Source organism: Gastrolobium bilobum, unplaced genomic scaffold, assembly GCF_033153095.1.
Source record: "Gastrolobium bilobum isolate Gb01-03AN ecotype WA unplaced genomic scaffold, APGP_CSIRO_Gbil_v1 utg1266, whole genome shotgun sequence".
Classification (NCBI taxonomy): Eukaryota; Viridiplantae; Streptophyta; class Magnoliopsida; order Fabales; family Fabaceae; genus Gastrolobium; species Gastrolobium bilobum.
The window spans coordinates 51,743-65,626 of NW_026898770.1; the positions used below are offsets into that span (position 1 = coordinate 51,743).

At 36.5% G+C, this 13,884-nt stretch overlaps 1 protein-coding gene across 3 annotated transcripts; it reads left to right on the top strand.

The window, feature by feature from the left end:
- The first annotated feature begins 5,170 nt into the window (after positions 1 to 5,170).
- On the top strand, positions 5,171 to 7,630 carry LOC133283939 (transcription factor MYC2). Of its 3 annotated transcripts, none has more exons than XM_061480869.1 (2): positions 5,171 to 6,234; positions 6,361 to 7,630. In XM_061480869.1, exons 1-2 carry the CDS (start codon positions 5,311 to 5,313, stop codon positions 7,297 to 7,299), a joined length of 1,863 nt encoding a protein of 620 aa, XP_061336853.1. In that variant the 5' UTR covers positions 5,171 to 5,310; the 3' UTR covers positions 7,300 to 7,630. The 3 variants fall into 3 exon arrangements, with proteins under 3 accessions (XP_061336853.1, XP_061336854.1, XP_061336852.1); XM_061480870.1 differs by having other exon boundaries at positions 5,171 to 6,138; positions 6,334 to 7,630; XM_061480868.1 differs by having other exon boundaries at positions 5,171 to 7,630.
- Positions 7,631 to 13,884: the final 6,254 nt, after the last annotated feature.

Here is a 13,884-nt window from a genome sequence, read left to right on the forward strand (position 1 = left end):
TAGGTGCCACATTTCAAGAAGCAAAACTAATTACATGAATAGTGAAACTAGATTCACATACCAATATACAGCCAAGGCTCTGATACCAATTGAAGGAAATCTTAGATTTATGCTGAAGCGGTTTAAGACCTAGTACATTGGTATGCTTACCGAATCATCCTTGTTTCACAATTAAGTCTCGGTGCGCAGGTCTCGTGTAGAATCTTCCCTTGTAGGATTCCTCTTCACGAACAGCTCACCTCAGCGCCGCAGCACGAACAACCTCCTTGAAGCTGGACTGTGGCAGATCTTCCAGACTATCTCTCGAGGAGGATGAGATGGTCGTGTGGGCAACCGTTCAGATGAAGAATGTCTGCCTCTTGGGGTTTGTTTCTGATGATCTGTTCACCTTGGAGGCACAAGAGGAGAAAACTATGAATATATACGTTTAGGTCTTAGACATAACTCAACCCTAAGCCTCATGGGCTCAAGTTTCACTGAAGCCCAATAGGACTTTAGTGACCAAAAGAGCATATATCCAACACTTTGAGTATAGGAAAATAGATACAATAATTGTATCTCAATACTCAACGATTTATCAAGATTTTTTTTGGGGTGATATAAGTTATTAGAATTTTGACAATGTTAATTTCAAATAAGAATCCTATACTTGAGAGCCTATGTCCATTTGTACCAAAAAACCAGTTTTATATCAAAATAAATTGATATTCACATATTTGTTTTTAGACTTCTTTACTGGTGCATTAATTAATCGATTCGAGCTCTAAATCATTAGTCAAATTGAAACAATCTTATACCAAATAATTCATGTGCTTGATGACATTCGCATATTATTATTCTAGTTATATAAGCATGCACACCGTATCATAACTCACTTTGAACAGCAATAGCGCTTATATGTAATTTAAGATTAAAATGCAAAAACCCTCCTTTAAACAAAATGAGAAATACCTTATTTATTTTAGATAAGTACTAAACATGAAAGAAAAAACCTATCATATTCAGGAAGAAATTAATGCGTTCATAATGCATTGCGATTTTGTTTTTTTACAAAATATTATTTTATGTGCTAGCTGTTGAAATAACTTATTTTATATTTTAAATACGAGGAATGTTATCCTTACAACTTTTTACAATTATATTTTAACCATTGATTTTCACCAATTAACGTGTTTAATACTTTTGCTTTTATTATCGAAATTTTTTTTCAGTCACATTTGGATCCCACTATGAAGAAAAGAGGTTATGTGTATGACAGACACATTTTTGTTATAGTAAAACAGAAATATTAAACCCTTTTAAATAATTTATAATCAAAATATTTTTTTTAAAAAAAATTAATCAAAACCAAGGGATCTTGTAAGAAAACACGATAGAGAATGCCTTTACTTTAAAAAAGCTTCTCTAGTGATTTACATTACAAAAAGTAATTTTGATCTCTATAAAAATTAGTTTTGCCTTCTTTGAATGTAAGAGGAAAATCATCTCCCTCTAAAAGGAGGATTAATATCATCCTTTTTCCGTTAACAATGATTCACTGCATTATCTATTTCTACGAGGAGTTAATCTTATGGGCATATTCTGAGAACAAGGTGGATAGAAGAAGTTGTGAGACGATAATTACATGTTATTTAAAAAAAATAAAATAGTTTTGCCACTTCTTTCTTTATTTCTCTCATTTCGTAATACATAAAAAAGAAAACAAAAGTGGTTTCAAAGGATACTCTTATAGCTTATAAAAAAAAAAAAAAAAAAAAAACTCCTATAACCAACACTCGTTAGTTTGAGCGACGAAGAATTTGTTATCCGTTAAGTACGGTCTTAAATTCAAGTCTTAGAAAAGGAATAAACAAATTCCGGAAAAAGTAAAAGGAATAAACAAATTCCGGAAAAGCTTTGTTCTCATAGGTGGCTCTACTTGACTACGATTAGTGAGACCCAAAGATATTATTACATATTAGAAAAATAATGTGATATTTATTCAATAATTAAAATTTTGAATTAAATTGATTGTTTTATATAAAATCAGGGCTTTTCGACCGAGTGATTATGAATTTTATCTTTATACAATTAAATATTATAAAATTTCCTAATTAACATATGTAGATAAGCTTGTATATGTGTCACGCTTTCAATAAATTATTATAAAAGGTGGCACGGGAGCTTTTGACCTTTGACCGGGAGTTAAAATCTACATGGATATTTTTTTTTTGAAAGAACTCATCAGTCATCATCCTCTTCAATCATTTTATATCACTCTAACAGTTCTCATCATTGACATTGCACGGTGCATGTTAGAGAGGTTGTGATCCCACTATGTAAATTCAAATATTCTCTAGTAGGGAGCTTCCATACCCAAGTCCAATCGCCGCCAAGGTTAGTTGTGCACTTATGTCGGGATAGAACCTAATAGCGGTCATTAGAAAAATCGATGGTTTGAGGTGGTGTATGTATAAGAACAATTTTGATATGGGCAAACTATGTCTTTAGGAACAAATAGTACTCAAATTAGTTAATTGACCTTGATCCCAAAGGTCTTGTACTTGCAAGTAGTTGGTGAAGTTGCATTTAATTTGAATTTTGAAGCACAATCCAAAATGATCTGTCACCATTACCAACATATATATTTGTGCGCAAGCAGGATCACCCAAATTTTGTTCCTATTATTTCGAAGGTTCCAAACAAGCTTTCCAAGAATACAAATATTCACAAGCTAGCTATTCCCACTTTTAATCCGCCATGACGTTTTTGGGCTGGTAACCTTTATCCTAATTTACCAAGTGATGCCCCCCAAGAATAGTCTCTATGACCATATAAAAACCTACGAACCATCCCATCAATAGCATCAAATATGGATTGATGATGATGCCAAAACATCTGTATGGTATGTTTAGGAATTGAAGTGATCAATTAGTTAGTTGAAATGAGTCAAAGCATCCGAATAAATTATAATTAATCCTTACTCTCTCTTTTTTATTTTATCAAAACAAGTAATATATAGAATATTATTAATTCCAAAGATTTGGTTGTAAATAAGGGCTTAAACTCAAATGAAATAAAAAAACAAAATTATTAATGGATGTACTATTTTTTATCAAAACAAATATTTAGAACCTTATTAAACATAAACAATCAGATTGAAGTATGTGATTTTATTAAACACAATTGTCTTTACCTTTCTCATAATGAATTGCACAATTTATTAAATATTAAAATACACATGCAATTTAAAAGAGTATGTTATGTATTGTAAACTTACTTCCTTTTGTGGGAGGAAATATCTCAACCAATTCAGTCTTCGAATCAAGACGTGCAAGATTATCTTGTAAGGAAAAAAAAAAAACTTATCTTTCTTTGCCTCCCATCCACCTTCAATTCAGTTTTTTTATGAGAGGATTTTTTAATTTAATTTAATTTAATTTTTAATTTTAACAAGGGCGTTGGTTTCAATTTGGGGCCATACTCTTACGGCGTGTTTGGTACTTGAAAAATTTTGCAATCTCCGAGAAATTTTGCTTGGAGAAGTAACAACTCCATGTTTGGTACCAAAAGTTTTTATCCTTTTCAGAACGAATATATTTCCTGACAATGTCTTTTATGTGCAAAATTTTGTGCGTTCAAGAGCTAAATAGTTTCATAGATTAAATGGACCTTTTTGGTACTCGAGAAGTTTCAAATTAACGCAAAAAATGTGACGAAATTAACCTTACTTTTGGTACGATCTGTCTGAAAACATTTTTGAATCAAAAGATAAATGTGAAGTTATTTTGATAAAATAACATCATATTCCTACTAATAATTCATAACCAACCAAATACATACTCAGTAAAATAACTTTTATTTTTCTAAAAAAATATGGGTCTACTAAACAACTTTTTAGTAATATTTCAGTAAAATATATTTCACGCTACATTTCGATAATAATTATTTTCCAGATAAAAAAAAATTTCACTTCGCTCCCTTAGTCTCCACGGTTTGATTACGGGACTCACCGTACCAAAAATATTATTCCCTTATCTCACCATCAGGAATGCATTGAATTACTGACATGGATGGGAGCAACAATTCTGAGATTACACTTTATGCACAATAAAATTTTTTTACCTCATAAATACCCCATTCTCTCGCATAGAAGGAACTTTTATACTTCTTTTCATAACTATCATGTTTGTTTGTGCTCATACTCAGCATAATCTGAGTCCCTAGTACACTCTTCCCTTTTACTTTCCTAATCCAAAATTAGCCCCATTTGTATAAGCTAGCATGGCTCGTTTTGTCCACACTATAGTTCTCTAACCAATTACATATTGATTATTTCAACCCCTTTATAGGTTGAAACCTCATTTCTCATATCTACCTGACATAATTTCCTTAATTTGAGATTGTACGATATATGTGCTTATAATTTTGTTATTTCCTAGAAAGACACGAGACATTAACCTTTTTTTTTTCGATTTTTTTTACATCCTACGTGTGACATTAACTTACTAACAATTATTCTTTTTTTATGGAGAAAAGGTGGATTCATTAAACATTTTACCAAATAACCAAATAATTATTTTTTTATAACAACATGGGTTTTGTTGTTTTTTTTTCTTTCTCAGTATTTTTATTGTAAGGAATTAATACAATGTAGTTGCTAATTTTCGGGGTATAAAAGCGGCACCTGTCCTGACTCGTAGGAAAAAAAAAAAAACCAAAAAGACAAAGAAATGGTATTTAAAAATCGAGAAAAATACAGTTATTTTAGTTAAAATTATTATTTATAATTTAATATTTAAATTAAAAAATTATTATTTTCTCCAATTATAATTTGTGTTTTTTTTTACTATAAAACATAATAATTTTAATTAAAAAGATATATTTTTATATTCTTTAAAGAAATGCTAATCCCTTAAAAATCAAGGCGCATCAATTTTGATCCGGTGGGCGGAGATATTAAGGGGGAGATATTTGTTGTTGTCCACAAAATTAGAAAGAGAAAAAAAGAAAATAAAAGAAGAAATGAATCAAATGCTACAACTGAACAGTGAACACTTAATTACTAGGACGCCGACTTTTTACTAATAAATCGGCAAGGCCATTTCCGCGAAGCCCCACACTCGCTGTCTCTTGTAAAATTAAATTCAAATGCACTCGAAATAAATCCCAAACCCAAATTCACAATCTCTCTGATTAAACAAGCTATATTCCTGTCTTTCTCTTTCTCTCTGTGTGTGCGAGCGCGTGCTTCTCTCTCACCACTACCAGTGCCATTCCATTCCTTCAACCCCAAAACTAAAGGATTTGTGTTTTAACTTAAATCGGTGAATGAATCTGTGGACGGACGACAACTCCTCCGTGATGGAGGCCTTCATGTCCTCCTCCGATCTCTCCTCCATCTGGCCAACGCCGGCGGCCGCTTCGCAACCCGCCACCGTCTTCAACCAAGACACCCTCCAGCAACGCCTCCAGGCACTCATCGAGGGTGCCAGGGAGAGCTGGACCTACGCCATCTTCTGGCAATCCTCCTACGACTACTCCGGCTCCTCCCTCCTCGGCTGGGGCGACGGTTACTACAAAGGCGAAGAAGACAAAGGCAAAGCCAAGGCCAAGGCCAAAGCCACCACCATCGCCGAGCAAGACCACCGCAAGAAGGTCCTCCGCGAGCTCAATTCCCTCATCTCCGGCTCCTCCACAGCCTCCGACGAAGCCGTCGACGAGGAGGTCACCGACACCGAGTGGTTCTTCCTTGTCTCCATGACTCAGTCCTTCGTCAACGGCGGCGGGTTGCCGGGTCAGGCTTTCCTAAACTCCACCCCTGTTTGGGTCACCGGCGGCGACCGACTCTCGTTGTCGGCGTGCGAGAGGGCGAGACAGGGGCAGGTGTTTGGGTTGCAGACCCTGGTGTGCATACCGTCGGCGAATGGAGTGGTGGAGCTGGGGTCCACCGAGCTGATTTACCAGAACACGGATCTGATGAACAAGGTGAAAGTACTCTTCAATTTCAACAACAACAATAACCCTGACGTGGCTTCATCGTGGCCGTTGAATGCTAGCACCGCCGATCAAGGCGAGAACGACCCTTCCTCGCTCTGGCTCAACGATCCTGAGATCAGGGATTCCGTCAACACCGTAGCTGCCACTCCTTCAGTTTCAGTTCCAAACCATAATAACAATCAGGGAATTGCGAAAACTATGCAGTTCGAAACCCCAGGTTCAAGTACCTTAACAGAAACCCCTAGTGCGATTCATGTCCCGAACACTGTCACTCATCATCAGAACCAGCCATCGCAGAACCAGAGCTTCTTCACCAGGGAATTGCAGTTTTCCGAATACGGCTTCGAAGCGAAGAATGGAAACAACCAGCATTCTCTGAAGCCCGAATCGGGTGAGATTCTGAGTTTCGGAGAGAGCAAGAGAAGCTCTTACGGCGCAAACGGAAATTCCCATTCCCATTTCTTCTCGGGTCAGTCTCAGTTCGTTGCTGCTGCTGCTGACACCACCACCACCACCACCAACAACAACAATAAGAGGAGGTCGCCGAATTCGAGGAGCAGCAACGACGACGGAATGCTATCCTTCACCTCCGGCGTGATTCTGCCGGCGTCGAATATGAAATCCTCAGCCGGCGGCGGCGGCGGAGGAGATTCGGACCATTCGGATCTGGAAGCTTCTGTGGTGAAGGAGGCTGATAGCAGCAGGGTTGCTAGGGTGGCGGATCCGGAAAAACGACCAAGAAAAAGAGGGCGAAAGCCGGCCAACGGAAGAGAAGAACCGTTGAATCACGTTGAGGCGGAGAGGCAGAGGAGAGAGAAGCTGAACCAGAGGTTCTATGCGCTTCGCGCGGTGGTTCCGAACGTGTCGAAGATGGACAAAGCATCGCTTCTGGGTGACGCGATATCTTACATCAATGAGCTGAAATCAAAGGTTCAGAACCTTGAATCAGATAAAGATGGAATTGAGAAGCAACTAGATGCAGTCCAGAAGGAACTCGAGAAAACCAGGGAAAACTCTCCCCCTCCTCCTAAACCTGATAAATCATCATCGTCATCAAATAACGTTTTGATTGATTTGGAGATTGACGTGAAGATTATTGGTTGGGATGCAATGATTAGGATCCAATGCAGCAAGAAGAACCATCCCGCGGCAAGGTTGATGGCGGCTTTGATGGAGTTAGACCTTGACGTGAACCATGCCAGCGTGTCAGTGGTGAATGATTTGATGATTCAACAGGCAACCGTTAAGATGGGAAGTCGTTTTTACACGCAGGAGCAGCTTCGGTCAGCACTGTCGTCCAAAGTTGGTGATGCCCAATAGCTTTGCATTCTGTGCCATTGGGATACGTTATATGTCCTATCATATGTTTACACTGTTGTTCCTCTTGTTGTGGGGGCTCTGGGATATTTTAAGGCTTCCCGGTAGCAGTCTCTGTAAAATAAATTTCTTTTTGGTAGCTTAGTCTGAATGAACTAGAACTAGCTAGGGACAATTTTCATCAAATCTGTTGGCGGAGTTAATTAGGTACCTCTGGTGAAGTCAAAATAGCCGTATTCTTATCTGTCTAGATTGTACATGTATATATTTATTATATATATATATTGTCATAAATGTGAACATCATGAATTTTCTGAAGATTATTCTTCGGCTTATCACCGATTTCGTGCATTGCAGCTATATATGCTAATTGTGAGTGAATGGTTTTCATATTTGGGTTTTCGTTCGAGTATGCACTATGCACCTTATTATCGCTCAACCAAAGAAGAGGATATTTTCAGAATCTCTGCCATCTGATAAAGTTCTTTTGTGTTTTGGCTGTCTGATTGATCTATCATTTCAAAAGTTTGATGCTTTTTTTTTTTGTGTGTGATGGAGTTGATCGTTGGTTGTCTGTATTTGGGAACCAAAATTTGGTTTCTGCTTTGAGTTGATGGATCCTTTAAAGCCATGTGAAAAATGCATACCAGCAGAAAAAGCTTCCCCCGTCTCTATCTTTATGTTGGTGATAATTATTTTTGAGCGTATGTGTCTTTGCCAAGTTTTGAAGTTTTTGACTTGCTCGCACTAATGGACTTCTTGCTTATTTTTCCCATCTGATAAGCCTGTTTCTTTAGTTATGACCCCACCATCTTTGGCAATGAAAATGTTGGCCAACATGCATGGCAGGATTAAGGTTAAAAAAAAAACCAAACAGGATATTGAATGCAACTTTAGTCTAAAGTTGTCATAGTACGAGGCTCTGGTATGTTTGTATTTGTGGAATCTGAATCACCGGTAATGCGCAATGATAGACAGCAGTCCACCATTGGAAAGCTGGTTGTTCTTTTTCTCTTTAACCTCCATTAAAATATCGTGGAATCGGAAGCTGGTTTTGATGCGTTAACCAACTACTTCTGCAATGTCAAAATGTTGGCCTTGCGTATTCTAATTTAGGGATATGATGAGATTTTGATACAAATTAGGCTCAAATTATGATAAAAACTTCTAAATATATCAAAACCTTTGATGTTGTATTGGTCACTGTAAGACCGTTATTGTTTGGATTTGATTCATGTACCATCCAGTCGAATGTTGCCATTTGTAAGGAAGATAATATTGCCACGGTTAATGGAGGCTTTTACTGTGTTAATGCTTTATCCAATTTTCCATGTATGGGCGTCAACTGTCTTCAGCTTTTAACGGATTTAATACCATAGGTGATTAGTCCCTTTCCTTCTATTGGGTTGAGTTGTGAAATCAACTTTCTCCTTTAATGTCTTAGCAAAGGCATAGGGTGTTAAAATAAATGCTTTGCAGTGCAAGTCTAGTGCATTGAAAGGAGGAGTTCAAGCCAAAAGTATACATCGGGCTTTTCTTATCAGAGGGAAAGTAATGACTGATTCTTTATTATGAAAAGTGAAGATACAAATGTGAGTTACATTATTAACACAGTATCCTATATACTGACTGATACAGAAAGGTGAAAATAAGAAAGTTGGTTATATAACGAACAGTAACTGACTAAAAACTAATTCATATCACTTATAACTGATTCAAGCCAAAAGTATACATCGGGCTTTGCCAAAACAGACGCAGGAGGTTGCATTATACAAGACCATCCATGGACTAAAGAAACCGGATAAAGGAACCGCTATATCTGAACGCACATGATGGGAATTGTGCAGTTGTTATGAATGACTTTCGGTTTTCACTTATGTTGTGGAATAGAACCTCAATTTATGGTTGTACTCTCTTATTTAAAAATAAAAATAAAAAAATTCTTGTATACACTTTTGGTTCCCTGAGTTTTACCAAACTCAGAAGTCTTAATTTAAGCTTCTTACATCTATTGTCCTAAAGTTGAATTCTAAACTTTTGAATTGGTGCGAGTAAATTCTATCTATATTGTTAACCCCCATCACTATGGTCCATTTACAAACTTCAGTGATGATTTTCCAATTGAGTTGTGATAGGCAGCCAAGGAAAAATAATGCCTAGTTTACATAAAAGTTATACAAATATTTTTAGATAACTTAACTTCAAAGAGTCATGCCCCACAACACAATTATATATATAGAATGATACAGAGATGTGATGGAAGAGGGAGAGAGCAAAGAATGGCAAGTGGATAGCCGTACCTATAGATAGGAGTGTGATTAGAGATAAGCGATACCGGACAGTGTTCTTTTACACACAATAAATACGTGGATTCGACTGAATTTTTTTTTTCTTTCCTTTTGTCAATGGGATCCATTAATTTGTTGTGTGTGTATATAGGAAAAAAATATTTTCTCATTTGACATGAGAAGATATTACCCAATTAATATATACACATATAAAAAAAATAAAAAAATGCCATGGCCAGGCAACAGGAAATCCCACGCTGATGCAAGAGATTGCTTGCTTTAGAGAGAATTGAGGAGCTTGATTTTTCCCCTCTTTGTTATTCAATTAATATTATGAGATAGAGACGTATCATATTTATATCATTATTGGGGTTTATTTTCCCCCTTGTGATAAAAGATGCTTTGAATGCCTTAATAATGATTTGAATAAACGTTAGTTGAACTCAATAAGAGCAACTGTCAATATGTTTACTATATAAAACAAAGTGGTTAAGTAATATTAAGCTAGAATGAAACGTGATTAAATGATAAAAGAAGACAAAATCTTAGGATGGAGGACATCAAGATATATTTTTATGTCTATCTCTATCACTTTCTTTTAGGGAGAATGTAAATAACAAATCTAACTAAAAATAAAAATAAAACATGCAAATAAATTAAAAGTGATGTGGATTCAACCAATGATCAATACTCTAGGATCAACACTTCATTATAACTATCAAATTATTCTTCATCTATATTCCAATACGTTCTTAAAAGTGGTTTATCTAATTGTAATTAGTTATTTCTCTCTAATAAAAGAAAATGTTAGAATTAATATAATGCCCAAACTCTAGAGTAGTATTTGTGTTAATTAAAAATCATTAAGCTTTTAATTTACTCCTCAAAGGATTTAGCCCATCCCTAGGTCTAAGATTCTTAGGTTTAATTCCATGATTTTCCAATATTACACTTTATGTCTTGATCCTTCATATAATACCTAAAACCTTGCAAATATGGATATGGACATATCACATGCATTAAAAGAGTTACATCCTATTCCTAGAAAAGGGATCTATCCTCTTTTATAGACATTAAAAAGCACATGAATTACAAAAATACAATATCAATCATGAACCTATCTTGGCAATGAAGGAAAATAGTTAAAAGGAAGTGATGTATCCAGATTTATTTGATGGACCTTTGCATTTTCCAATCTGCTTCAGTTCTGGATCTCAATATTGATAGCTTCCTAGAAGCTCTCTAGTCATTAACTTATTGCCACAAACAGTTTTTTTTCTCTTATTTTTTCTCTTAATATTTATAAAAGATGTGCTATAAGTTGTTAGATTAGGTCAAAGAGTCCTTTCAGGTGTGTAACTTATTCATCTCTTAATAAGGATTTCAATCTTTATTAGAAGCCTTATCAAACTAGAATTTTTGTTTATTTTGGAGTAGTCCGGTTATTTTTTCCCTTCTTTTCGTAGGAACCTTGGACCTAGTAAAAAAATGTTTTTATAACTCTATACCATATAAAGTGATAACTCTTAATTAAAAATGTAAAAAAATATATATTTAAGCATCAAACAATATGGAATTAATCATTTTTTTGAGAGAGATGAGTGAAGAGAGAGAAACCGGCAAGGAGGCGAGAGATGCTACGGCGGAGGAAGAAGATATTCTCCATCGAAGCACAAAAAAACCTAAAGGCCCTGCTATGGAAGATCAAACTATGGATGATCACATGGCATAGGAGGATATCCAGGTGAATGTGACTAGAAACGGGGGAAAAAAGAAGGAGGAGTCAGGTGATTCATCTAACAGGAAGTTGGTGTCATATAAAGATTCTCTTCTTGGTTTTAATGGAGGACCCCATGCTGCTGATAGCGATGAGGAAGATTGGATAGAAAAACTACGTAAGGAAGAGGACGAAGAAGAAGGGGATGAGGTCTTTGTTACGGTTGATGGTGAGGAGGATCCTCTTTGCCCAACGTACTCTTTTCCAAAAGCCTTGCATTTAGAAGGTTGCAGAACTTGGAGACAGGCAGTGATTGTGAAACTTCTGGGGAAGAAAGTTGGAGTTAGATTCTTACTCAATCGTTTACTGAGAATGTGGAATATCTCAGGCACATATGAGTTCATTGATCTGGAGAATGACTACTTTTTGTTCCGATTTTCCAATAAGAATGATTACTCTCATGTTTTGGAGGATGGTCCTTGAATCATAGCTTATCATTATGTGGTAGTTCAACGGTGGCGTCCCTTTTTTAATCCTTATGATGATGAGATCAAAAAGCTGGCAGTTTGGATTCATATTCCAGGACTTCCTATTGAATTCTATACCTCTCATCATTTGTGGAATATAGGTAGTATTTTTGGTCGCACATTGAAGATTGATAGGAACTCTATCAGGAAACGTGATTCTGGTGAAGGAGATATTACAGAGAGAGCAAAGTTTGCTAGAATTTGTGCCGAAGTTGATCTTAGGAAAGACTTTTTGTCCAAATTTCGAATTGCTGATCGTATCTTCCACGTTGGATATGAGGGTCTCCACTTAGTTTGTTTTGCTTGTGGAAAGTATGGGCATAGAAGGGATCAGTGTTCCCATAGTAATCTTCAACAAGATATTACAGCTTATTCTCTTGAAGTTTCTGACTCGGTGGTGCATAAACAGCCGGAAAAAGATTATGTTCCGGTGAAGGAGGAACCGTTTGGGAATTGGATGCTGGTGCAGCGTAACCGTCGATCAAGGAGCATAGCAAAATCAAAGGAGGAATCAAGGAGCATAGCACAATCAAAAGAGGAATCATTACCATCAGGTAGGAGACAAGTTGGCGTTGTTAATAATGCAGCGTTACGTAATAAGGCAGTTTCCAATTCTGATCCTAATCACAGACATGTCATTCAATCAGGTTCAAGATTTCAAGCTATTGCTGAGTTGGCTCAAAAGGATAATAATATCTTAATTATTTTCCATTCTCCAGTGATTGATTCAATCAACATTGAATCTGGTCTGACACGAATTAATCATGGGGAATTAATTGCTCATAATGAAGAACCGTTGGTGAAAAAGGATATTCAAATGGAAACAGTTTCTCCATCTGCTAACCTATCCGCGGGCAAGTCGAGAAAAGAGGTCCAAAGTCAAGGAGTAAAATTCAAAGAGAACCAAAAGAAGAAAGCAGCTGCATCATCTGCTAAAGTTCATCAGCTGGTCCAGAATGCTAATATTAGCAAAGGCAGATTAAATGCTTCAAAAGGTGCAGAATCTCAAAAGTATAATTTTAAACTTGATTCTCAGAAGAATATGTCGGAGGATTTCCAAGATAGACAAATTGTCTTGCACCCTTCTTTTTCTAAATTCCAGAGGAAGACGTCTCATGTGGTTAATGATCAGTGAGAGACTCTTCCTTCTTCTAGTGGCTTGGATAATGGAGGTAAACATGGAAGACCACCAGATGCTCTTACGTTAATGAGGAATTTTTATCAAACTCACAAGGATTCTATTCCTTTGGATAATTTGGACGTTTTGGGTGCGACTTCGGTCTATACCAATGCTCTTTCTTAGGGTCGGTCTCTGTTCGGATAAATTTAAGATTATTTTTATGAATATTTTAACCTGGAATTGTAGAGGGGTTGGGAAAAGGAGTTTTCCGCCTCTGATTCGGGATCTTTCTCATAGATTCAGTATTAAAGTTATGGCTTTGTTAGAAATCAGATTGAGTGGTGTTATGGCGGATAGAGCTATTCGGCGTCTTGGTTTTTCTGGTCACTTTCATCGTGATGTTGTTGGTTTTTCTGGCGGTATTTGGGTGCTTTGGAACACTGATGAAGTTTCAGTGGATGTTCTTTTTTCTCATCACCAACTTGTTCATACTAAAATTTGTTGGGTAAAAGAAAATAGAGAGGAGTTCATGACTTTTATTTATGCAAGTCCGCGAAGACAGGAACGTATTCAGCTGTGGGAAGTTCTGTCTTCACTGTTTGATCAGTCCATGAGGAATGCGACTTGGGGGATAGCAGGTGATTTTAACACTTATTTGTATGAGTATGAGAAGCTAGGTGGTAATGGGCATAACTGGAATAGCATGAGGGAATCTTGTGATTGTTTAGATGAATATAGCTTGTCTGACATTGGCAATCAAGGTCCTATTTTCACTTGGCAAAGAAGAAATCTTCAGGAATGTCTTGATAGGGTTCGCGCTAATGATAATTGGAACTTGGTTTTCCCTAACCGTGTGGCTTTCAACTTGCCTTTCTTTGGCTCAGATCATCGACCAGTATTATTATGGGAAGGTCAACCTGCTATTTATCCGAGAGG

Excerpts from the sequence above, each read along its gene's own strand:
- LOC133283939 (XM_061480868.1), top strand. The coding sequence starts at position 5,311 with ATGAATCTGTGGACGGACGACAACTCCTCCGTGATGGAGGCCTTCATG.